We start from the raw sequence: 25,941 nt of genomic DNA on the forward strand, positions 1-25,941 counted from the left end.
TCAGTCACACAGCCTGATGTGGCTTTCTCCTGACCAGAGCCAAAAATATGGGAAGACTTTCTCAGTGAAGGTGGCCCCCAGCTGCAAAATCTGTGTCATGTTCTCTCCATTGTAGAGGGTCACTCGGCCCGCTTCATAGTCCAGGTGGACTCTGATTCTCTGGAGCTCTTCTCTGAATGCCAGCCTGACAGGAGGCACATGGAATGTTCTGCACTGGCCGTCCCAGGCCAGTCGCAGGGCCCAGATCTTCTCCCTGGCCACACTGAGCAACTCCTTCCTCAGCACAGATTCCAGGGCCATTCCCATGGCACAGTCACCCCCTTTCCCGACCTCTGCCTCCCAGTAATGCCTCCCAGACGTGAACCCCCAGGAGCCCAGGACACTGAAGCTGCCCGTGAACCTCTTGGAGGTGTCAGGGAGTTTTCATTTTCCATTTTCATGCCAGATGGTTTTGTGGTCCCAAGAAAGCATCAGGTAAGGACTCGCTGTCTCGGACTCCAGCGTCACCTGCTCTAATGGATGACAGAAACATCAGTCTGTGGCTGCTGAGAACCAGCACCTCTCCACCCTGCACCAAGGGGCTGGGATGTGTCCAGGGAGCACGACGGGCACTCCTGCATCCCCTCGGGTGGCATGGGACACAGGACCCTTACTGTCCCCACGGTGGCACAATGCTCTTTGTTAACCTGCTCCCAGATCTGCTGGCTATTGCTGCCTGCGGGGAGCAGTGTATCCCGTGGGTGTGAGGAGGCACTGCTGCCAGGCAGGAGAGGGGCCAGGCCAGTCCCTGCTCCTGTCACAAGCGCTCACCCAGCTCGGAACCCTGCCCTGACAAGCAACCAGGCAACTCTAGAGCCAGAGCTGCCCATCCGTGAGGGATGTTCTGCTGCCATCCCGTGGCCATCCCACAGGGCCGCACAGGTGTCACTGTGCAGCGTCACCACCTCAGACCCTCTGCTAAACCCACTCCTCTGGGCACTGCAGGGGGGAAACTGAGGCACGACTGTCCTGTGCTCAAGTGCATCATCCCAAAAGCTGAGAGTGTGGAGAGCACTCTCAACACAAATGGTGCCAGCTAGACCTCAGCCCAGCAATGCTGCATCGTGTGGGTCCCGAGCACCTGCAAAAGCACCTCTGGCCATGCCTAAATGCCGGCTAAAAACATGTTCAGCCCCTCTGCTTAACTGGGCACAGCCTGACACAGCCTCCTGTGGCTGTGGCCCTCGCCTGGTGTTGCAGGACAGCATCCCTGGTGCTGCCTGCCATGAAGGCACACCTGGATTTTTAGAGCAGGCCCAGACAAAACAATAGGACTCAGTTCTAGACAGATGCTGGGTTTAGATGTGCTGTAAGCCTATCTTTGCACCAAAGACATGAGGAAACTCATCCTGGAAAGGTTTTCCCCCTCAGTTTTGCTCATCAGCCCCAGAAACTTACCCCTTTCCCAGTTCATCTCACTCCACAGGTTCACTGGAAGAAGGAAAGGAAGATGCGCGAGTGTAGTGTGTCTCCTGTGGCACCTTTCCTGCTCCCCACCAGGACAGCAAGCCAGATGTGGAGGCCCAGCTCCAGCAAAGCCCATCTCAAGGATGGTTCCCATCTGGAGCAGGCGTTTTTCTCCTGAGCCCCAGGCAGAGGCACCAGGCAGTGAGAATTTCCCACTGCCAGCCAAGCCCAGGGGAAGCACAGCATGGAGCCAGCAGAGCTTTACCTTTGATTTTGGCCACCATGTCCACGACCTGCTGGCTCATCTCAGAGAGGCTCTCAACTCTCCTCAGCAGCTTGGGGGAAACTGGCTCTGGGATCGGGGCCCTGGCTGCCTTACAGCTGAGAGGAACAACAGGGAGAGGAGCTCAGAGCCCAGCCACCAGCTAGGGCCAGAAGGGAAACAGGGAAATCCCTGCAGCCACAGAACCCAGGGGAGCTGTGTCCCAGCTATCAGCACAGGAACCCCATCTTTAGGAGGGGTTCCCAATAACATCACATGAAATCCCAAATACTCAGGGGGGAAAAACCACCTACCTCCCAGCGCCTGCAGCACTCCCAAATCTCTGCCCAAAGGAGCTGCGCAGGAGGAGAGGAACACCAAGCCTGTTTCATACCTGCTCAGGATTTTGCCAACATCACAGAAGAGAGAAAACGCATGTGAGCTCTGGTACTGCTGAGGGAGCTGCAGTGGCTGCCCAGCAGTGTGAAGCAGGTTAAGGGGGCTGGGGGTCACCCCACACCTCATCCCAACCTTCCCTTCCCTCAGGGCCCCAATCCAGAGTGGGCACAGCGCGGAGTCACAGCGTGGCCCCCGGGAATTTGGAAGCTGCCAGGTGGGTGTCCCCAGCCCCACCAGGGGTCACAGTGCCCAGTGGGGGATGCAGCCTCACCATAAGGAACTCGACCACTGGCTGGTCCCGCTTCTCTTTGATCTCAGCAATCACCATGTCCAGCAGCCACTCCCTCTCCACACCCTGGAGCTGTATTCACACCTCTTCTTAACAAGCTCCTGCTTGAGCTGGGCCAGCAGGATCTCCTCCTTCTCCTTCAGGACCTGCTGCAGCTCCTGAAAGGTCTCAGACGCACACTTCAACTCCAACATCGCTGTCATCTGCAAGGCACCAGGAGACCCTCAGCCTCCAGCTGCCCCCGCAGGGACACAGCTGCTGCAGAGAGGGGGCAAAGAACACACAGAAGGGGGACCAGAGGTTTTGGACAGGAAAAGAACATACCAGGAAGAACAGAGAGAGGGGTGGCAAATCTAGATGTTGATGGGCCCAAGGAGGCCGTATGAGATGGACAGAGAGGGAGGGAGAAAAGAACGCTGTTATGGACTAGGACATATATATATATGAGGAGAAGGAAAGATGGGACATTCCTGGGGAGCCAGGTGGGTGAGCAGTGGGGGGCATGGAGACGAACACACACCAGCAGATCACGACTTTTCTGGTCTCCTTTGGGCTTCAATCTTCCGTTTTTGTAGAAAAAGCAGGTTTCTCCAGAGTGTCTCCTAGATTAAAAAAAGGGCATTTTTGGTAATTTTGGAGTGACATTCACAGGAAGGAGATGATGTCACCAAACAACCCTTGTGGAGACAATCCCAGTCTGTCGAGTCACTGGGGGTGACCCCTGAGTGCCTGGGAGTGGGTTTTGAGCTCAGAGACAGCGCCCACCTCACCAAACTCACTTTAGTCAGGCTGGGGAGATCCCCATCCACAGCTCGTATGGCCAGAAACATTTCTGGAATAATTCATGCAGAAACCCTGGAGTTTGTGGAGTTTTTAAAAATAGTTTTTTAAATAGAAAAAACAACTTTAGACATTGGGATTCCTGGGAAGAAGTTTGCAGTGACAGTAGCAGGGACTCAGACATGCTCCATAAATTTGCTGGAGTATTAAAAAGCTCCTCACACTCTGAATTATCTCCTGTGTTGCAGTGAGCCGAGACCCCAGCCCACACCGAGGGGGGAGAAACCCTGGCTGGTGGTATCTGGGGCACAAGGGACACAGAGGGGTGAGCAGAGAGAGGGATCTGGGTGGGCTGGGGCCAGGTGATGGGAGAACCAGCGGCCCCAGCAGGGTGGGATACAGGACCCCACAGACAGATGGGAACCCCAAACTGATACCCAGACAAGAACCCCAGCCAGCAGCGGGGTGAGGCCGGCCAGGCCCACACCCTCACCCCGCGTGTGGAGGGGAACCACACCGTGCTCAGAGGAGACCCAGAGCCATGCCCAGAGCAGCCCCCCGACTGTCCTTGAAGGGACCCCAGCTGTGTACGCAGACAGGGGCACAGAGGGGATCCCAACGTGTGACCGCAGTGGACCTTGACCTGTGCCCCTCGGCCACCCCACCCCGGACAGCGAAGGCACCCATCCCATCCCCTCGCCAATCTCCCAGCCCTTCTGCGGGGAGAACGCGGTGCGGGCGCCGCTCGAGGCCGGAGCAGCAGAGAGCGCAGAGCGGGGCGGCGCAGGGCTCGCAGAACATCGCCGGGGGCACCGCGCCCGGGTCACCTCCCCCAGAGCCCGGGCCAGCTCCGCCACGGCGCCCAGCGAGCGGCTGGGGTGCGGCGAGCCCGGCTGCACCGTGCAGCGGCACCGCGGGCAGGCGGAGGGCCGAGGGGGTGCCCCCAGCACGGCCGCCAGGCACTGCTGGCAGGAGCTGCGCCCGCACGCCTGGAGCACGGGCTGAACGGAACAGAACAGCTCCAGGCGCAACGGGCAGCTGCTCGCCCAAAGCCAGCACCTCTTGAGCCACGGCCGCGATGGACGGGATGGGGTGGGATGGACGGGATGGGGTGGGATGGACGGGACTGGACCGGGGCTCGATGGGAACGGGCGGGGCTGAGGGGAATGGCTTGGGCTGTGAGCGTGAGTGTGATTGCGTCTGTGTCATTACACACACGTGTGTGTGCCTGGCAGTGCGCATCCATGTCACTACATGTGCGTCTGTGTGTGCCTCCCCGTCTCTCCCTGTAGATATTCCTGTGCCTGCAGCTCACAGTACACACACGCCTGTCCGTGTGTGTGTGTGTGCAAGCAGGGGAGGAAGGAGCAGGAAAACGCTGGGGGGACACGGGCACGGGGCCGTGAGCAGCCCACGCGAGCGGGGAATGCAGCAGCGGCTGGAGAAGGGGAGGGCTGGGGTGAGTGCGAGCCTTCATCCCAGCCTTTATCCCCAGCCTTTATCCCTAGCCTTCATCCCAGCCTTCCCCCGAGGCGCAGCCGGCACGTCCCGGCACGGGGCTGCCAGCACCCGCGGATGCTCAGGATGCTTCAATTAATTTAATCATTAATAACCTGGCACGCGTCCGGGGGCTTCTCCCTAGCTCAGCCCTGGCGGCGAGCACAAATCCCTTCCCCAGCGGAGCTGCCTCGTGCTTCTTCACATTGTCCCTTCTGTGTTGCTGCTGTGGACTCAGCACTGGAGGATGCCCAAACCCAAGCCCCCATATTCAGCCGTGAATTCTGCTCCTCCTCCACCCTCATGTGCTGCCAGCTGGGGTCGAAGGAGTGTTTTGGGGGGCACCATCCACCCCCTGACACAATAAAGCAGTCGAACAAATCCCTCTCCAGGCAGCTGCTGCCCTGCCATGGCCGTGCCCTGCTGAGTGTCCTTACCACCTCACTGCCAGCTCCCCGGCCCCGGTGGTTCCCAGGCCCCAGGACAGCAGCTGTGACTGTCCCTCCAGCACCCCGGGGTGACAGCCTGATGTCCCCACTTGTCTGGAGCCTCTGGGGTGCTGCCTGGGGGTACCACTGCCCATCTCACACCCGGGTTGGGACAGCTTCTGGTCACCCCCTGTTCCTGGAGGTGCTTTCTGGGTGCATCTGTGTCCAGTTTTTCCAGCACCCCAGGCCAGGGAGGGCTGGGTGAGTGCCACTGGCCCGAGCTTCAGGGACAGGAGCATTGAGTCAGTGTCCCACCATGGGACAATGCTGTTAATTGCCACCACTGTGGTTTTCAGAGTTGCTGCCACCTGCACTCGGGGCCATGATGGCCCACATGCCCACTGGCACGGGAGCTGTCTCTGCAGACGGGTTGGTGACATTTGAGCTGCTGAAGGTCACCAGGATGTTGTTAAATCCTGGCAGTGTCCAGCGACCGAGGCTGTTAGATCTGTGTGTGGTGGGCAAGGAGCAGCTCAAGGGGCAGGAGTTGCTGTGTGGGGCACAGTGACACAGAGCAGAGCATGGGCACTGCCAGCCTGGCCACACCAAGGTTCTCACACTGCAAGGGGCGGCCAGCCTAGTACAGGCACCTCAGCTTTTCTTTTGCTGATAAAAAGCTGAATTTGTCCATTTTTAGGAAGAAAAAAGGATTCTGCCAGGTCTGTGTCGCTGGCATTGTGATGGACACGGGCCGCTGAGAAGCAGAATCAGTTCTGCTTTTCATTTGCTTCTTCCCCATAATTGCATTTAGTCCTGGTGTGGGGGATGCAGGGAGGCTGCTGAGGGACACTAGGCTGCAGCCAGGCCCTCCTATCCTGCCCCCATACCTCTCTCCCAGGATGTCAGCCCCACCACAGCACTTTTCACAGAATTCCAGAATGGTTTGGGTGTGATGGGACCTTCAAGCTAATCTGGTTCCACCTCCCTGGAAGGGCAGGAACACCTTCCACTATCCCAGGTTGCTCAAAGCCTCATCCAGTCTGGCCAACTTTCAGAGATGGAAGTGTCAACTCCTGTCAGACAGCACCCCCTGACCTGAAACCCCAAACTTCCTCCAGGGAGTTGCAGGCTCCACCCCAGCAGTGGGAAGCCAGGAACATTGGCAGGAGCCTGCCCTGGCAGCCCCAAAATGCTCCCACCCACAGCAGTGACCAGCTGGTAGCTCTCAGCATCTCTACATGGCTGTGCTGCCCTCTGGCACTTTCTAGCACAGAAGAAGCCATAAATCCCAATTTAGGAGGGATTCATACACCAGGCAATTCCTGGATGAGGACTTTGGCTCTGCAAAGGCATTAACAGGTCCCAACAACTTCTCCCATCATTGCTCTGTTTTTTGATGCCCCTGTCCAACACGAGATGTAACAGCACCTGGGAAGGAGCCCAGTGTGCTCCGGGGAGCTGGTGTCACCAACCCGTCCCCAGCTGGTGTCACCATCCCACCCCCAACTGGTGTCACCAACCCGTCCCCAGCTGGTGTCACCATCCCATCCCCAGCTGGTGCCACCATCCCAGCCCCAGCTGGTGTCACCATCCCATCCCCAGCTGGTGTCACCAATCCATCCCCAGCTGGTGTCACCATCCCATCCCCAGCTGGTGCCACCACCCCAGCCTGCCCCAGCCCCTCGGATGGATCTCACCCAGCCATAGCCCAACCTCAGGAGCTGCAGCCAGGACAAGTTGGGGTCCCTGGGAACTGAGCTGGTACAAATAGGAGCTCAGACCAACAGCAGGGAGATGGATCGTGTCCCACCAAGCCCAGGAGCAGGGAGGTCTTTCCGTGGAGGCAGCCTGGAGCTGCTCCTCCTCTGGGCAGGAATTCTGCCACTCCTGCCATTGAGGAGAGCTCGGTCGATGCCACCAGCAGCAGCTCGAGGACAGCAGAGCAGTTCAACACAACAAGATCCTGCTCTCAGTCAGCCCTGGTGGCCCCACAGCACCCCATGGCCAGACCCACAGCACCCTGGTGCCCTGGGTGGTGGCAGGGCCAGCCCCCAGTGGGAGGATTGAGCGCTAGGAATGAGTGTTTGGAGGAGCCCTGCAGAGGGGTCCTACCAGAAAAAGGGTCTTTTACTGCAACTAGAATTTTATTCTATTGTATAATTCAGGAGTGCATCACAGCCCCGCGAGCCGGGCAGGCACCTATCAGCGCTTCCAATCTAGACACACGCAGAACTTCCTCATCAGCTGCATCTGTTAATTACTCACCTCCTCCCCCCGGCTGGAGCTCCTCCTGTCGCATCCAACCCGGACAAGGCAGCGCCTCCACAGAGCTCCTGGACAAAAAGTGACTGTGCCAGAATCAGCCTACAGAGCAGTTAACAAAAAACAAAACAAAAACAAAAAAAAAACAAAACAAACAAACAAACAAACAAAACCAAAAATAAAACCTTGCCCATCCTAAGGTTGCTTATCAAATAAAAAGTTCCTCCACATTTATTAAAAAAAACCAAACAGTAGATTTAAAAAGCAGTTACGAGTCCTACTCTGGCAAAACGCCCTGTGTACAGGTTTCTTTTGTTGGTGGTTTGTTTGCTTGTTGGTGAGGATTCCCCCTAAATCAGCTGCTTCTGTTAATTTTATATATATATATAATCTTTTAATTTCGCTGCGCGTCGCTTGCTTTAATTCATTAATTTATTTCCAATCAGCCGAGTCTCCACCAGACCAGCGGCGCTACCACACAAAGCTTCCTTGATGTCCATGCCCTGAGCCGGGGTGGGGGGGAGATGGATGGAGGGAAAGGTGGGAGAGATCAGTGGAGGAGAAGGAGGACGAGGAGGAAGGAAGGGAGGGATGGAGGGAGGGAGAGGAAGCCTCGGCAGCCCCTCACTCTCCCATGTGCGTCCTCAGGTGGTACTTGAGCGACTGCTTGTAGCGGAAGCACTTGGTGCACTCGGTGCAGGGGTAGGGCCGCTCGCCGGTGTGCGCCCGCTGGTGCTCCAGGAGGTGATGCTTCTGCGTGAAGTTCTTGCCACACTCGGTGCAGTGGTAGGGCCGCTCGCCCGTGTGGATGCGCTGGTGCTCCAGGAGGTGATGCTTACGGATGAAGCCCTTCCCGCAGACGGCGCAGGCGTGCGGGCGCTCCCGCGTGTGGATGCGGTAATGGTTGGTGAGCTTGGACTTCTCGCTGAAGGTCTTCTCGCACTGGCTGCACTGGTAGGGCCGCTCGCCGGTGTGAGTCCGCTGGTGCCGCAGCAGGTGGGAGGGCCGAGTGAAGTTCTTGCCGCACTGGGGGCACAGGAAAGCCATCTCGTTCTTGCCGGCGTGGATCCTCTGGTGCATGAGCAGGCTGATCTGCAGGCGGAAGCTCCGCCGGCACTCGCCGCAGGTGAAGGGCCGCTCCCCGACGTGGGTGATCTGGTGTTTGCTGAGGCTCGACTTGTGGCTGAAGCTGCTCTCGCACTCGGAGCACTTGTAGGGCTTCCCCGGGGGCGGGGGCCGCGCCGGGGGCTTGAGGCCGTGCTCGGGGCGCCGCGGGACCCCCACGCCGCGGCGCGTGTGGCTGCGCTGGTGCAGCAGGAACTGCTGCTTGTTGCGGAAGCTGAGGTCGCACTCGTGGCACTCGTAGGGCCCTTCCTTGAGGTGGTTGCGCTGGTGGATCATGAAGTTGATCTTGAGCATGAAGCTCTTCCCGCACTCGGGGCAGATGTAGGGTCTCTCCCGCGTCCGGTTCCGCTGCTGGCCGCTGGCCGGCTTCACGTCCCCCGAGTCCCTCTCGCAGGCCGACGGCTTCCTGATGCGGGCCAGGCTGCGGGGCTGCGCCTTGGAGCTGCACTGCGCCTCGCAGCCCAGCCCGGCCTCGTGGCTGGGGAACGCCGGCGGCTCGCTGCGGCCCGAGAACACGGCACACGGCTCCAGCGCGTCGGGGTCGTCGTCCTCCTCCTCCTCCTCCTCCTCCGTCTTGATCACGATCCCATCTTCTGAGGGGGAAAATCGAACAGCGTTAGGGTCACTGGGTGGGATTGGGTAGCCTCTTACACCTCTGGGTACTACAGAAACACCTGCAAGGGCTCCTGCAGCTGTTTGTGCCTGCCTGTTCTGCCCAGCCACCGGGACACGAGCTGGCTGCTGCTGCAGCCTGGAGCGCTGGGATGGGCCGTGAGGCCCCCGAACACGGAGCTCAGACAAACCACCCCTGGCCAGGCTCCTCTGAAGGGTGCGCTCTGACCGCCTGCTGAAAGGTTTGGCAGCTTCGTGCTGCTGCAGGATATGGGGGATAAAAGTGCCATGGGTTTGCTCGGCTGCCCGAGTGATTTCAGAGCAGCTCCACCTGCTGCCCTTTCTCTGGGCTACAACACTACTCCTGGCACGGCACCGCTGGGCACAAACAGCATCAGGCTGCCGCCTCCACCCCGGGGACAGCACAGGACAGTCCTGACAGGGATCGTCCCCTTCCATCAGCCTCACTGTGATGTGGTGTGGCAAGAAACCCACCCCTCTCCTTCCCAGAGCGTCCAACAGCAGGATGGATGGCCGCGGGATGGAATGGCATTGGGATGGATGGCAGTGGGATGGAAGGCAGTGGGATGGATGGCAGTGAGATGGAATGGCAGTGGGATGGATGGCAGTGGGATGGAATGGCAGTGGGATGGATGGCAGTGAGATGGAATGGCAGTGGGATGGATGGCAGTGGGATGGAATGGCATTGGGATAGATGGCAGTGAGATGGATGGCAGTGGGATGGATGGCAGTGGGATGGAATGGCAGTGGGATGGAATGGCAGTGGGATGGAATGGCATTGGGATAGATGGCAATGAGATGGATGGCAGTGGGATGGAATGGCAGTGGGATGGAATGGCAGTGGGATGGAATGGCAGTGGGATGGATGGCAGTGAGATGGAATGGCAGTGGGATGGAATGGCAGTGGGATGGAATGGCATTGGGATAGATGGCAGTGAGATGGATGGCAGTGGGATGGAATGGCAGTGGGATGGAATGGCAGTGGGATGGAATGGCAGTGGGATGGATGGCAGTGAGATGGAATGGCAGTGGGATGGAATGGCAGTGGGATGGAATGGCAGTGGGATGGAATGGCAGTGGGATGGATGGCAGTGAGATGGATGGCAGTGGGATGGATGGCAGTGAGATGGATGGCAGTGGGATGGATGGCAGTGGGATGGAATGGCAGTGGGATGGATGGCAGTGAGATGGATGGCAGTGAGATGGAATGGCAGTGGGATGGAATGGCAGTGGGATGGAATGGCAGTGGGATGGAATGGCAGTGGGATGGAATGGCAGTGGGATGGAATGGCATTGGGATAGATGGCAATGAGATGGATGGCAGTGGGATGGAATGGCAGTGGGATGGAATGGCAGTGGGATGGATGGCAGTGAGATGGAATGGCAGTGGGATGGAATGGCAGTGGGATGGAATGGCATTGGGATAGATGGCAGTGAGATGGATGGCAGTGGGATGGATGGCAGTGGGATGGAATGGCAGTGGGATGGATGGCAGTGAGATGGAATGGCAGTGGGATGGATGGCAGTGAGATGGATGGCAGTGGGATGGATGGCAGTGGGATGGAATGGCAGTGGGATGGAATGGCATTGGGATGGATGGCAGTGAGATGGATGGCAGTGGGATGGATGGCAGTGGGATGGAATGGCAGTGGGATGGATGGCAGTGAGATGGATGGCAGTGGGATGGATGGCAGTGAGATGGATGGCAGTGGGATGGATGGCAGTGGGATGGATGGCAGTGAGATGGATGGCAGTGGGATGGAATGGCAGTGGGATGGAATGGCATTGGGATGGATGGCAGTGAGATGGATGGCAGTGGGATGGAATGGCAGTGGGATGGATGGCAGCAGGCCAGGCTCCCCTTTATGTCACCAACGCCAGAAGTGAGGCAGGGGTTTTGTTTGGTGAGGGCAGCCATCCCAGGGACACATGGCAGGACACAGGGCCAAGGAGAGGCCCATGGGGCATCCCTCATGTCACCCCACACTGCACCTTGAGCCAGGCCTAAATACTCTCCTAGGAACAGCAGCTACACCTTCCTAAGAAAAGGAAACCAATGGGAGTGGATGTGTCAAAGCCAGGGCACTCTCCCCTCTGAGGGAGGGGAAAACCCAGGTTCTTCTCTCTGCTCCCTCTAAGGACCTGGGGGCTCAGCCCCCATCCTGGCCAGCACAGCCACAGCTCTTGCCCAGCCCCACCAGCCAGGCCCTGTGCCCTGGCAGAGGCAGCAGCGCTCGGACAAGGATCAGCTCCAGCCCCACTGGTGGCTTGGCTGACTTCCCTCACAAAGCCTTGAGCAGACCACAGGACCCACAAGATGGAGTTGAGGCCCTCAGAGCTCAACTCTCTGTGTCTTGGTTTGTGTTTCACCACCACAAAGCCATCAGGAGGAGGGAACCCACCATCCCCAGCCTCTCATCTCCCTGCTCTTCCATCCCCACCTTCACAGCACATCTGTAGGATTTGGCCTGTATCTGCCACTCCACTGGCAGAACTCCACACATGAAGCATTTGGTGCCATCATCTCATCTCCCCACAAATCACCTCATCCTTCCCTTTCCCTCCTGGCAGCTCACAAATCACAGAGCTCCAGCCACATTCTTCCCTATCCTGTGGAGCTGCCCTGAGCAACTCCCACACTTGGGAACCTGCAGGACCTCCCACATTCCTCCAGCAGTGTCCAGTGTGTAACCATCCACTCCTCCACACCTCACACGAACGTCCTGCTCTCTGCCACCATGAGGTTTTGGGAGCAGGGCTCACAGATGTGTCTCGTGCCTGAGACACATCTTCCCTCGGTCTCTGCGGGTAAAACCTGGGCTTTTCCCAGACTCAAAGGACTGGGCCAGTGCTTGTTGTGCCCCTGAGCAGGACAGCAGCTCTCAGGGACCACCATGTGTCCACCACGGACATGCTGTCTCCTCTTCCTCCAAGTTCAAGGCATGACCAGAGCCACTCCTGGAAGTTCCTGCGGTCAGAAACTAATTCTGGTGCTGGTTCTGGGGGGATTTAACTCCTCCTGTCCCTCCAACCCCTTCCCCACCTTTTCCCAAGCCACCACAGCCCCCAGGGCCTGCTGTCCCTGACACACCACATGTGAAGAGCCGTGTCCCGAGCACCTCACCTGTGCAGCTCCCGTGGTGAACAATGACCCTCTGGATCTCGTTGAAGTCGGCTCCGTACTCGGACGAGTCCCCCAGGCTGGTCCCCGGGAGGTCCCTAGGTGGGGACACGGAGCTGTAGGGGCTCTCACAGGCTGCCTCCTCATCTGGGCTCTGGAAGCTGCCCTCGGACTGCCCCGACATCCCGTGCAGCTCGGGGTTCTCGGGGCTGTCTTCAGGAAGGAGCTCCTCGGTTTTGATCACAACCCTTATTCCAGCTGCAGCAACGAGAGATTTCCGCCCGCCATCACTCCCAGGAGCCAGGACGAAGGATTGGCTCCCAGCAATCCCTGCCAGCTCCAGCTGCTGATCCAATGAGGATTTCATCTGCTTGGCCTCTTCGGCCCCTGCCCTTCACCCATCCCTGCCATGCTCCCAGCTCCAGCCCAGGACCCTCTGCAGGCACAGGGAACTCGTTCCACCCAGCCTGGGACCCTGGTGCCACAGCTCAGCATCCCTCAGCCACCCCACGCCCCCAGCTGCAGCTCCACGTGGGCCCATGACCTTCCTCTTCCCACTGGCCTCAATTTAATTTCAAGATCCTGGTGATGGAAAGCACAAGCAGGGTGTTGGTGTGACCCCACAGCCAGGGCCTGGAATCGGGGATAGTGAGTGGAGATGCCACCATCTCTTCCAGGCCACCTCCTTACATCCTTATCAGCCCCCTTATTGCTCTGGGCCTTGGGATCACTGGGACCCATTTCCAGCCCTGTCCTGGCCTTCAGCATTCCATCTCCCTGCACACAGCATGGGACCAGGCTTCCCTGCCCGGGAGGATGCTCCAAGGATAAACCCAGGCACCATCCATGCAAAGAGAGGCTGGAGAGGATTATCTGGGTGTATGGGCTCTCCCAATGGGACCCGATTCTCCTTCCCTGCCAAGCACACTGGCTCCCTGAGGATCTGGTCTGGTTGCAGATGCTTCCCTTGCTGGGAAGGGCTCCCAGTGCCCAACTCTCCAGGCTCTGATTGCCCTGGTTTCTAAGTTGAGCTGTACCTGGACATCAAACCTCCAATCAGCCAAATTTATCCCATTCCTAGGCAAGGCTTCTCCTGATAAACCACATCAGCCACAGCTCGCAGCAACATCTGCTTCAGCCTTGGGATGAGCAGCTCCTGGGAACACAACCCAGGGCTGCCCTCGTGCCAAGGCGCCGCCTCACCTGCCGTGGCATCAGTAATGATCTCACTCTCCTCCAGGTCCTGCTCATTCCTGCCCCGCGATTCCTCCCCTTGCTCGATCTGAGACAAAACACCAGGTTTGGAAATTGCATAGTCTGTTGAGAGACAGAGGGGTGGGAGAGAGGGATTACTGCACTGGAAATCTAATACTGGCTTCCACCTCTTCCCAGCATGTGGGGGACACATGAGGACACTTGGGAACGTCCAAAGGTACAAAATCCTCTAAAGGGGTGCATGGGCTGATACGCACTGCAGACCCAGAAGACGCAGGGAAGCCCTCCCTACAGCCACGGGTTTTGATGGCATAACTGTGGCTGGAAAAGGTTCGGGAGCTCTCCAGCCCACCTGCCCACGGGTCACCCCTCACCCAGCCAGAACACCATTACAGCATGAGCTGGAATAAACCCAGAGTAAAAACATCCTCCTGTGTTTTTAAGCCTCTAAAATGGGACATTTGTGTCTCATCCAAGAAGGAGCCAGAAGGAGCCTCCTGCCCCTCAGCAGGGCGAGGACACCCCTGTATTTACCCAGGGAGATCAGAGACTCGTAGTTCCCCTTCATCACATTCTTGTACAGCTCCTTCTGCCACTCCTCCAGCTTCTCCCATTCCTTGTCATTGAAATAGACGGACACATCGTCAAAGGTCACCGGCACCTGCAAATCCAACAGCAGCTTCAAGCAGGAGCCTGGACACAGCCAGGCTCCAGCTCCTTCAAGGCCATCAATGAGCTGCCTTTTACATGTCCAACAGCTCCTGGGCAGCTGTTTCTTTGGGAATAGAGGACTCAACCAAACGGATGGCTCCTAGGGATGAATCCAGACTGGGATTTCCACAAAGGACCCTGAGCTTCTCCTCTCAGTCCCTGCTCTCTGCAGGGTGATAAGACTTGGGGGACTGTAAGGGAGAAAAACCCCAGGAGCTGGGCTGGACTCATCCCTATTGATGAGCTGACGTAACTCCCAGATTCAATTACCCAGGAACTCCAGGGAAAACTCTACCCAGGTCCACAGGGCTCCCAAATATCCCTGGTTACTGTGTGCCCACCCCCTGCACCTTCCCAGCTTGTTGGCCAAGGAATAATTCCTAAGGATAAATTCAGGATGTGCAAACTGTGCTGTGCTAGAGTGGAACTCTTCAGAGGGAACGCAGCACTCCAGTTCTGTCCCCAAACTGCACTTCATGGGGTGTCAGGGTCTGAACCCACCTTTGCCAAATCCCCTCTTCTCTCTCTAGAGATACTCCCATTTCCCATGTCCTACACGGTCTCATTTGCACACTCTCTTTTAGTGGGAACATTGTGAAATTCAAGTAGGAACTGAATATTGATGGTGGGCTCTTTCCAGAGCTCATCTGCCTTCCTGAATCCCAAAGTTTACCCCTTCCCTGCAGCAGCAGCTCCCACTTTCTCCTTCCCCAGCCTGGAAGACTCTTCAGAGTCAAGGTGGTCAAAATTAAAGAACCACACAATCTGCAGGCTTTCTTCAAATGGTGGCAAAAAAAAAAAGGAGAAAAAAAAAAGACTCGACGGCCCCAGGGCTGTGCAGCGCAGTGGAGCAGAACTGAAACCTCTGGCCTGAGTACCAGGATGTCCTCCCAGGCCTCTGTCCCACCATATTTTAGTCCCAGCAGTGGATGAGCTGGGAAGCTGCAATGGGCAGCTGCAGTGGCGAGAGACTCACCTGTGCCAGGGCTGTCCCCGCTCACCCACCCCGGTCCTGCCCTCCCCTCCGGGAGCATTTCGGGTGCAGCGCCCGACACTGACACCGTTACCTTGGGGACTTCCCCTTTCCTGCCTGGGGGCAGCCGCAGGATCCAGAAGTTCCTGTTCTTCAGCAGGTTCTCCATGTTCTCCAGCCGCCGTTGGAGCAGCCCGTACTCCTGGATGAGGGTGCCCAGAGCCGCGCACTTGCTCTCCAGCTGGTTCCCCAGCTCCGCCGCCGTCTTCTCACAGTCGATCAGCTTCTTCTCCGCCATCCCCGTCCGACCCTCCAGGTCGAGCAGGCGGGTAGAGTGGGAATCCACCTTCCGTTCCACCGCCTGCACGGCCGCCACCACGGTCAGGGACAGCTCTGCTGTCTGCGTCTCCCGCTCCGAGGTGCGCTCGGGGCCGGCCGCCGGCCGGAGGGGCGAGGGGCAGCGCGGCGGCCGCACCGGCTCCGGCGCCTGCGGACACAAGGGCGCGGGGTCAGGGCGGGGGATGGATGGCTCCAGGGGGATAGGGACCCTCCCGGGGCGATAGAGACCCGCTCCCCCCGCCCCGCTGTGACAGGGATCCCCCGGGGCCACGGAGACATCCCCGGGGCCACGCGGGGGACGGCGGCTACAGGGCCCAGCGCTCGGCGGGGCGGCGGGGACGTCCCCGTGTCCCCGCTAAGCCGCTTACACCGCCCCGTGCCGGCCCCGCGGGACGGGCAGGACCGGCCGCGGCGGGGGCGGGAGGTGACACGGAACGGGGGAGGTGGGGGGGGGGAGGTGGGGTGACACGGGCGGACCGAGCCCCGTTGCCATGAGCACGGCGAGGGGACACCCGGGGGGCTGCGGGCGCCCCGTCGCCATGGGGACCGGGCGGTGACACGGGATGGGGGGAGCGGCGGCGGGTCGGCCCCGGGGCCCGGCGGCGGGGGAGCGGCGGACGGGCAGGCCCGGCCCCGACGGCAGCGCGGGCGCCGCCGGCCGCGGAGGCCCGGGCGGGAGAGGCGAGGCGCCGCCGCCGCCGCCACCGCCCCCCCGGGGCCGCCCGTCCCGTCCCCGCCCGCCGCCCCGGGGGAAGCGGCCGCGGCCCCTCGCGCTGACAGCGCCCGCCGCCGCCGCCGCCCCCCATCTCCCCCCCCCCCCCCCCCCCCCCCCCCCCCCGCCCGCCCGCCGCGGCCCCGACGGCGCGGCCCGTGAGCCCCGACGTGCGGCCCGCGAGGCGCGGGCGGGCGGTGCGCGCCGGGCCCGGCCCCGCGGCGGGCGGGCGCCTTTTACCTGAGCGGGGGCCCCCTCGGCCATGGCCCTTTGTTCCGTGCCCGGGGCCCCGGGGGCCGCGGCCGGGAGGATCCAGCGCCCGCTCGCTGCTTCACCTCCGCCCGCCGCCGGGCATCGGGCTGGGCGCGGGCGCGGCGCGGCGGGGCGGGGGCGCGGCGCGGTGGGGGCGGGCCGGGGGCGGCGCGGGGCCTAGCGGGCGGAGGCGGCGGGGCGGGGGCGGCGGCGGCTCCGACACCGAGCGCGGCTCCGGGTCCGGGTCCGGGTCCGGCGCTCCGGCCGCGCCGCTGCCCCGCCGCGCCGCCAGGGGGCGCTGCCGCCGCCGGACCGCGCGCCGAGCGGGGCGGAGCGGGGCGGCCGCGCGCCGCACAGCGCCCCCTGGCGGCCCCACGGCATCAGCGCCCCGCCCCGTCGGGGCCCCCCTCACGGCACCGGGGACTGCGGGGACAGGGGAGGAACCGGGAGACTGGGGGGAAACCGGGAGATTGGGGGGGAACCGGCGGGGCTGGCGGCATTGGCGACTGGCGGCACTCGGGGCATTGCCCGAGGAGCCGGGCTGGCAGCGGGGAGCCAGGGGGGACTGAGGAGTAACTGGGAAGGCCCCGGGCTGTGGTGCAAGGTGACGGGAGGGGCAAGTGGGAGAGGCCGCGGGAGGGCTCGGTGCCACAGGGGAGGGACCAGGGGGTCACTGTGGAGGCACCGGGGCGGCTTCTTTGGCCCCGCCCGTCGGGTCCCCCCGCCCATCCCGGCGGGCTCGGAAATGGCGGCCGGAGGCGGTGCCGTGGGAACGGAGCGACCGCTCCTGCCTGGACCCGATCGCAGCATCCCATCCCATCCCATGGATCCCATGGCATGGATCCCATCCCATCCTGTACCCTTCCATGCTGTGTGTCCACTCTTGTCCCATCTAGTCCCACCCTATCCATCCCACATCTTGTGCCATCACATCCCATTCCACCCATGTCTCATCTAGTTCCATCCTATTTCACTCCATTCATCCCATCCCATCCCATCCCATCCCATCCCATCCCATCCCATCCCATCCCATCCCATCCCATCCCATCCCATCCCATAATCCCATCCCATAATCCCATCCCATCCCCATCCCATGCCCATTCTGCTCTGACACAGCCCTGGCACACCTTGGGTGGAAGTTGGTGACACTGAGCACAGGGAAGGGCAGGAAAACCTTTGGTTTGTGTGAAAAGGGAGAGGACAAGTAGGATGGGTCACCCGGGCTTAGGGAGGGGGACAGGGGTGTGACAGCAGGTGGGGACCCCCGATTAAAGACCCCCTGTCCTGGCCCATCTTGGTCTGTCCCAGGGGATCCACAACCCTTGTCCAGGGCTGATCCATTGGGAGAGGACACCAGGAGCAGCTCTGGAATGGAGGGGAATCCCTGCCTGGGGTTTGTACATCCCAGTGCAGCTCCTGGCAGTGGGAGTGCCTGACCCTGGCTGTTGGAGGCCCCTGTGGAGATGAGTGTAGATTACCCACAATAAAATTGTATTTATTCCCAGGAATGGGCTGAGCAGCCCCAGGATACAGCCATGTCCACGGACACGTGTCCTCACGCTGTCTCTGTGTGCTCAGAGCTGTGCTCAGCCTCACCCTTGGCAGCACCCTCCCTCCCCAGCCTGGATCCCACAGGATGCTCCTTCCCTGAGCTATTTTCACTCTCCCTTCTTTCTCCCCAGCATCTCCAGCATTTCCATGTCCACATGGGGCAGCCCCATTCCACACAGTGTGAGGGATCCACTGGGGTCACTCAGAGTGTGGGGGGATTCATTGGGGTCACTCAGAGCCTGGGGGGATTCACTGGGGTCCCTTGTTCCATCTCCCCAGGCACCCAGCACGGATCAGGGTCCCTGAGGGACTCTGGCTCTCCCTGGTCTCTGTGGACCTCGAGTGCCACATCCCCAAGGTGGCTCTGACCTAGGGGCTGCCCTCTCCCCCTCCCACACCAGGTCCCAGTTTGGAACAACCCCTGGGCCTCGCTGGAGCTTGGGGGGGGGAATCTCTGGTGGGGAGAGGGAACTGTCTTCATGTCCTGGGCTCTGGCAGGGAAGAGCCTGGGGAATGCTGGGCTGGGAGGGAGCATGGAAGGAAGAAACACCCCGGGTGTGGCACCAGCTGGGCACCCTTTGAGGTCCCTTCCAACCCTCCCAATTCTTCGATTCCATCATCCCAGCTCCAACGTGGCCACGGCCACCAGTGCTTCTCCCTCTCCCTCATCATGGGGCTGCGATGTCCCAGCTCCATCCCACCACAGATCCAAGGATTCCTCAGCCACCCACAACCCTGTTTGTGTGTGGCACAGGCTGGCTCCTGGAGCACAAACCCAAATCACTGCAGCAAGGTTAAAACCACAAATCCCGGATTCAGCATCCCAGAGCAGCCTCGTTTAAAGCCAGGCCTGGCTCTCCAGCTCAGCTTGGCTTGTGCTGTTCACCTGTTCCACAATTACCTGGAAAAGCTCCCGAGTAACAGCCAGGAGCAGGATGAGGGAGCTGCAAGTACAGGTCAAGGGCTGACACGGAATTCAGAATGGAAACACTGTATTGACAGACTTTACAAAAGTTATTACAAAACACGGTCACAAACCAGCAGCTGACGATACAGAGCGAAGAGACACCACGTACAGCCACCTCAGAACAACACCGACAGCTCCAGAAGTCATCCAATATTTACACAAACAGCTGGAAAACTCCGGGCAGTTATCGCATACATGGAAGTGTTTTAGAGCAACTGTGAAATATAGTGTCACACCTTTCCTTGTAGTATTATCATCATCATAATTAATAATAATAATAATAATAATTAATAATAATAGTAACAGACTACTTCTAGGTTAACTAAAAACCAAACAGCTCTTTACAGGGGTTAGGAGAAGCTGCTTTCACTCATCTGACTTACCTGAGTGAGACCAAACCCAGTTAAAAAATAATATTAAAGTCACCTTCATTGCCAGGAGTCCGCGTGTCGGCCCAGCGGCGCCGTTCCCTCGGGCCAGAGGGGAACCACAGCCCAGCTGGTGCCAGTGACACCCTTCAAAAGAACGGAGACGTGTCCTCATCGTGTGAGCGACCCCAGCACGCCTCCAAACGCTGCCCTTCCCGACTCCTCCTGCTCCAAAGTCCTCAGCCCCTTCTCCTGCACCTGCTTTATCTCACCCCGCTCTTTGCCACGCTCTCCTCTCCGCTTTTCCGCCTTCCACAAATCCCACGTCGTGCCCTGACCACCTCTCTGCCTCGCCTCTCTTGCTTTCATCCCAGTGCTGGCCTCGCAGCCTTTTCGGGACACGGCCGGCCGGGAACGGCGCCTTCCTTCCCTCCCTCCCTCCTCGCGCTTCCAGCCTTGCAGTGAAACGAGTGGAAAAAAGAAAGCGAAAGCTTGTCACTCCTGAATATGCACAAAGATAGGTGGGGGAACACCTGCTAAATACGGACCCCAGAGAATTGCTCGGGATTATTCTCTACGGGCAGAATCCAACCCTGCGTAGGGAACAGCGAGCACGGGGCCTGCGCCGCGGTGGAAGTGCCACGGGAACCCCGCGGGGTCCCAGAGCTGCCTGGGCCGGCCGAGCAGAGTCTTTAAGAGGAATTCCTTGGATGCTTCACCAAAGCGGGCTTCGTAGCATGACCACATGGATTAGCTGCGATACAAGTCACCTGCCATCACGCTGCACGTCCACCTGCCAGACCGTCACGGTCACCGCGAGCCCTCCTGCCCCGGCCCCACCACGGCTACTGCTTAGTCTCTTTTTTCACGCAGAAGTGGTCGGTTTGGGTGCCCGCCGAGCCCATGTTGTGCTGGGAATCCTCCCCGGGCCGCGGGTTGCGGGAGTGGATTTTCTGGTGGCAATTCAGGGACTCTTTGTAGCGGAAGTGCTTCCCGCAGACGGGGCACTGGTAGGGGGTCTCCCCGGTGTGCACCCGCCAGTGCTTGAGCAGGTGGTCCCGCCGGATGAAGCTCTTGCCGCACTCGGTGCACTGGTAGGGCCTCTCCCCGGTGTGGATGCGCTGGTGGCGGATGGCTTTGGAGAGGTCTCGGAAGTCCTTCCCGCAGTAGGTGCACGTCAGAGGCCCGTCGCCCTTCCCCGTGTGCAGCTTCTGGTGCAGGATCAGACTCACTTCCAGGCTGAAGCTCTCCTTGCACTGGGAGCAGGTGTAGGGCCTCTCCACCATGTTGTTCACCTGGTGCCTGACGAAGCCGTACTTGAATCCCGAGCTCTTCTCTGCGTCGGGGCGCTTGGACGCTTTGGAGCGGGAGGCGCCCTGGCCCTTGGCTTTGGATTTCTGCCGGAAGCTCTCACCGCGCTCCAGGGACGTGCAGGCCTCCTCGCTGGCGTGTGCCTTCTGGTGGCTGGCAAAGAGCTGCTTGTCCAGGAAGCTCTCCCCGCACTCACAGCAGATGTAGGGCCCCTTGTCGGCCGCCGCCGTCTCGGGCTCCTTCCTGGCCAAGTCTCTCCCGCGGCGCACGGAGCGCCTCAGCCCGTTCCCTGTCGCCGTTCGCTGCGGCGGGGCCGACCCGCTCTGGCTCTTGCTGCTCGACTGCATCTCCTCCTCTGGGCTGGAGAAAACCTCTTCCCACTTTCCTGTCAAGGACCTGGAAAGCTCCAGGCTCTCGGAGCCTTCCTCATCGCACGGCTGTTCGTCTGGCAGAGCAGAGACACTCGTGTCATTTGGGGAGGCAAGGACTGGGTTGTTATTTACACAGCTCCTCCCCTGAGAGGACACGGGTGGTGTCTGCAGCCTGGCATCGACAGGGCTGTGAGTACCTACTCTGTGCTGGGATACAGCTGAGGCTAGAGGGTTTTCACTTGGAATCTCAGAATTGTTGAGGTTTTAAAAGGCCTTGGAAATCATCGAGTCCAACCATCCCCCAGCACTGCCAAGGCCGCCCCTGACCGTGTCCCCAAGTGCCACATCCACATGGATGTTACATCCCTCCAGAGATGGGGACTCCACCAGCGCCCTGGGCACTCCCACAGCAGAACAAACCCCTTTGGGGAATAAATTCTCCCCATTTCCAACCTGACCCTCTCTGGCACAGCCTGAGGCCATTTCCTCTCCTGTCCCTGTCCCCTGGGAGCAAAGCCCAACCACCCTAGCTGTCCCCTCCTGTCAGGGAATCGCGCAGAGCCAGCAAGTCTCCTCTGAGCCTCCTTTTCTCCAGGCTGAGCCTCTTTCCCAGCTCCCTCAGCTGATCCTAGTGTTCCAGACCCTTCCCCAACTCCATTTCCTTCTCTGGACACACTCCAGCAACTTCCTGCCTTCAATTATATTGTAATGTAATATAATATATATAATCTAGCTGTAGATACATAGCCAGAGAAAAAAGAGGGTTCCTGAAGCAGGACACATCTTTAAGAACTTGTGGCTTAAGATAAAGGCCAAAAAAAGAGACAAAAAGGGAAAAAAACTTATTTTCCTCATGGGCTTTTACAGTGCCTGAGGTTGAAGGATCTCCTATGGTATAAACCACGACTCAAAGCAACTTCCTGAAATTCTGGAAAAGCACCATCCAGAAAAGCTGAGCTGCTCCTGGCAAAGAGGCCAGGAACCCAAAAGCACATCTAGGCAAGGGACACTTCCCAAAGCAGCTCAGTGCACTCACATGTACCAGGGACCTCCATGTTCTCCTCTTCCTCAGAGCCTTCATGGCTTTCAGCCAGAGTTTCTTCGTATTTACCCCACGAGCTGTCGTCAGGCCCAGGGAAGAAAAACTCTGCAACAGAAAAGAGCAGGAGCTACACTCCAACCTTCCAGCTGCTTTAGAGGATTCCAGGAGAGATGGATGCCTCAGGTGGGAAGGCAAGCTTGAAAGCAAAGTCCCCATTTACCTGAGAAGAGAGCTGACAAAACAGAACAGCCCCACATTTGCCTCCACTTCCCCCCTGAGCCCCAGGAATCTCATGGCTCACCACTGGTGGGGTCCGTGGGGCTCTCTCCTCCCTCAGACTCCTCCTGATCCTCAGCATTGGGATCCTCTCCCTGCTCAATCCGTGTCAGCAGCTCAGGCTTGGAAATGGCAGCGTCTGCACATAAAAAGAGGATGAGGATGTTTCCCCTGCCCTGGCGGGAGGGCGACTCTTCAGCCTTTGCCCACCAACCTTCCTTTGCTGGGAAATGAACCTCAGAGAGAGGCTTAGGAAGCTGTTCTCACCCCTCTGCCCCGCTCACCTTGCGTGGGCCCTGGATGCAGGAGCGCACTCTGCTCAGGTGAGGAGCACCTCCCAGCCTGCAGCATGAGGAGGACAGTAAGAAAAGCATCCAGGCTTACCTGCAGGCTCTCCTGTCTTCTCCTCTCCGCTAAGGTCCGCAGATCCATTACAATGGGAACTTCAGCTCGGGGGAAGCACCAGAGCTGCCAGCACTGCCCTCCCCGTGCGGTTCCCTCCTGCCAGGACCGCTCCGTTCTACTCGTCCGAGTCACGGGCTGCTCGTGGATTTTGGTGGGGGAACGGGGACAATCACCATCTCTCCTCGGGTGGAGAGCAGAAAACTTCACTTCCAGACATGTGGGAGGCCCTGGGGGTTAAATTCCCACCTCTGCTCCGGTGGATCGGTGGATCTGTGGATCCGTTTGCCTTACACAGGAGCCAAAGCCCTAAACTCTGTTTCTCAAGGGAAACCTTGGGATGAAGCACAGATACATTTCTCTAAGCTCCAGGCTCAGATCCCCAGATCCCCTGCAGCGGGACAGCTGTGCTCCTGCTCCTCAGGAGCAGGACACGGGACTGGTTTGAAAACAGGAGAACGGGGGCTGTGGTTACCCTTCACCTTTCTCCCTGGCACACAAGGACTGCAGGAAACCTCTGTTCAAAGATATAAATGGGAAGAAAAAAAAAAAAAAAAGCAGAAAAGGATTGAGCAGAGCTGGATGGCAGGGAGGCAGGTGAGCCTGGACTCGGCACAGGGCAGTGTCTGGCTACCAGGTATGGTGTCTGCGCTCCCACCCCCAGTCCAGCCAAGGCAAGGTCATGTCTGGAACATGTCGTGAAGGCAATGTGTTCCCCAGAGGGAATTCCTGCGGCCAGGACTGGCAGGAGCGAGCGGAGCGTGTTTCTTTGGCTGGGAATGCACTGCCCTGAGCTGCTGAGGGGAGAGCAGGAGGCAGAGCTCACCCTCAGCCACTGCTTCTCCCCAGCCCTGCCCCAGCAGATCCTGCAGCCCATCGAGCAGGACTTACTCCCTGGGGCTGGACAGAGCACCCAGGAAAATGCCACTTCTCCCTCATGGGAGAGGAAAGGGAAGTCTGCAGAACTCCCTACGGAAAGGGCTGGAAGGAACCTCAGAGGCAGGGCACCCTCTGCTGCCCAAAGTAGCCAACGGGCTGATGCACCCAGAGCAGTGGATCTGTGGACCTTGGCGTGACAAAGGAATTACCCTCTTCCCCACCTCTGCTTGGTTTGAGGGTCCTCTCACTTCCCCTCCTCCTCCTCACAGTCCCAGCACTCGCTGGGCCACAGGGACTATCAGGGAGCTACTGTCCCTGTGGTGGTGCTCATGACATGCTTCTACCCTCAGTGTGGCTGTGAGGGCTGAACTCACTGCCAGGGCTGTGTGACACCTCCCCAGAGCACACCAACCCCTCCCTGATCCTGCAGGACACAGCGCTGCTCCCACCCACCAGTTCCCAGGAAAACTCAATGCCAGGAGGCTGAGGGCAAACCCTGGCCCATCGTTACCCATGGAGATGACAGCCTCGTAGTTGCCTTTCATGATGTGCCTGTAGAGCTCCTTCTGCCACTCGTTGAGGCTCTTCCACTCCTCCTCAGAGAAGTTAAACGAGGCATCGTTGAAGGCCACGGGGACCTGCAAGGAGCAGCACCACGGGGTTTGTTTCTCATTTAAGAAAACACCTGGGGATGTTTTCTCATTCGATTTTCTCACTCAAACTCCTCAAGCGTTGTGCAGGACAGTCCCAGGCAGGAACATCTGCTTCTTCCCATGTGCCTCATCCTTTAAGGGATGAGACAAGGATTTCCCCTATCACCTCCCCCTGCTCAGCCTCCTCCTGTCACAGACAATGCCCATACACAGCAGCTGGCCTAGACTCCTTTTCACCTCCTTTTTGACACATTCTGCTGCTTATCACCTCTGAACAGCCACTGGGGCTGACAGCCTTCCCAGTTAGACAGGGCTGAGCCACAAAGTTCCACGTGATCCAAACACAGGAATTTGTCACATCCCTCCCAGATCACACGGTGCATGAGCAGAGCACAATCAACACAGCAGGACCTGTGCTGGTGCTTCTGAGTGCTGAAGGGAAAACAGTGCTGTGGGGGAGCCGTGAGCTACTCTCAGCACTGCGTCTGTCCCAAAATGGGGCTGTAAGTGCAGGGATCAGGCTGCCAGTGCAGGATATGGGGCTGACAGTGCAAGGATCAGGCTGTCAGTGCAGGGATCAGGCCCCAAGTGCACAGGAGATGGGGCTGCCGGTGCAGGGATCAGGCTGCTGGTGCAGGATATGGGGCTGACAATGCACAGGATATGGGGTGTCAGTACAGGATAGGGGACTGTACAGAGCTTGGGGCTGCGAGCTCAGTGCTCTGAGCCCAGCACATTGTGCAGAACAGCCCCGTTTTGCAGCAGGGAGCAGAGAACTGTTACCTTGGGGACTTCTCCTTTCGCCCCAGGGGGCAGCCGCAGGATCCAGAAGTTCCTGTTCTTCAGCAGGTTCTCCATGTTCTCCAGCCGCTTCTGCAGCTGCCCGTACTCCTGGATGAGGGTGCCCAGCGCCGTCCACTTGCTCTCCAGCTGGTTCCCAAACTCCACCGCCGTCTTCTCGCAGCCGATCAGCTTCGTCTCGGCCATCCTCATTCTGCCCTCCAGGTTCATCAGCTGGGCGGCCTGGGTGTCCACCTTCCTGTCCACGGCCTGGATCTCGGTGACCAGCGTGAGGGAGATCTCGGCGGCCGGCAGCTCGGCCTCGCCGCCGGGGCCCTGCTCGGGGGCGGGCAGCGGCTGCTCCAGGCCCAGCTCCTGGGGCTCCATCATGCGCTCCAGCTCCTGGGGGAGGAACGCGCCGCGGTGAGCGCGGGGAACGCGCCCGCAACCCGCGGGGGGGGGGGGGGGGGGGGGGGGCGGGACACGGGGCCGGGCCGGGCAGGGGGGCGGCGGCCGGAGGGGGAGGCGGGGGGGGGCGGCAGCGCTTACCTCAGCGGGGGCCCAGTCGGCCATGGCGCGGGAGGCGATGCGGGCGGTGCGGGGCGGCGGCGCGGGCGGTGCGGGGCGGCGGCGGGGCCGGGCGGCGGCGGCGGCTCAGCAGCGGCGGGGCGGAGCGGCCATGCCGAGGGCGCGGGGCGCGCTGGGAGCGGCGGCGGCGGCGCCCGGCGCCACAGCGACCCCCGGCGGCGGGCGGACCGCGCGCCCATTGGGCGGTGGCGCAGCCAATCGGGGGGCGGAGCGCCGAGGGGGCGGGGCCCGGCGTCAGGCGCGCTCCCGCCGCCGGGAGCGGGGCCGCGCGAGGCGGAGGCGGCGGCGGCGGCGGGCGGGACCGAGCGG

At 59.9% G+C, this 25,941-nt stretch overlaps 1 protein-coding gene and 1 pseudogene across 1 annotated transcript; both read right to left on the reverse strand.

Moving 5' to 3' along the window:
- Positions 1-6,806, reverse strand: LOC134051437 (uncharacterized; annotated as a pseudogene).
- A 1,063-nt stretch (positions 6,807-7,869) lies between these two features.
- LOC134051448 (zinc finger protein 777-like) lies at positions 7,870-25,678 on the reverse strand. The gene is made up of 13 exons (XM_062505188.1): positions 25,594-25,678; positions 25,048-25,446; positions 24,123-24,249; positions 22,356-22,469; positions 22,049-22,159; positions 20,180-21,086; positions 19,389-19,477; positions 16,668-16,867; positions 15,236-15,628; positions 13,992-14,118; positions 13,446-13,559; positions 12,246-12,500; positions 7,870-9,081 (listed from the first exon to the last, which is right to left on the reverse strand). The coding sequence occupies exons 1-13, from the start codon at positions 25,615-25,617 to the stop codon at positions 7,988-7,990; spliced, it is 3,954 nt and encodes a 1,317-aa protein (XP_062361172.1). The 5' UTR covers positions 25,618-25,678; the 3' UTR covers positions 7,870-7,987.
- Between the last annotated feature and the right edge of the window lie 263 nt (positions 25,679-25,941).

Source organism: Cinclus cinclus, chromosome 1, assembly GCF_963662255.1.
Source record: "Cinclus cinclus chromosome 1, bCinCin1.1, whole genome shotgun sequence".
NCBI classification, from domain to species: domain Eukaryota; kingdom Metazoa; phylum Chordata; class Aves; order Passeriformes; family Cinclidae; genus Cinclus; species Cinclus cinclus.

Coding starts and splice junctions, on each gene's coding strand:
- LOC134051448 (XM_062505188.1), bottom strand. CDS start 25,617: ATGGCCGACTGGGCCCCCGCTGAG. Junction 22,470..24,122: donor CGAGGCTGTCATCTCCATGG/GTAACGATGGGC, acceptor TTTTATGTGCAG/ACGCTGCCATTTCCAAGCCT. Junction 16,868..19,388: donor GCGGACTCCTGGCAATGAAG/GTGACTTTAATA, acceptor CTGTCCCCGCAG/TCCCCGGTGCCGTGAGGGGG.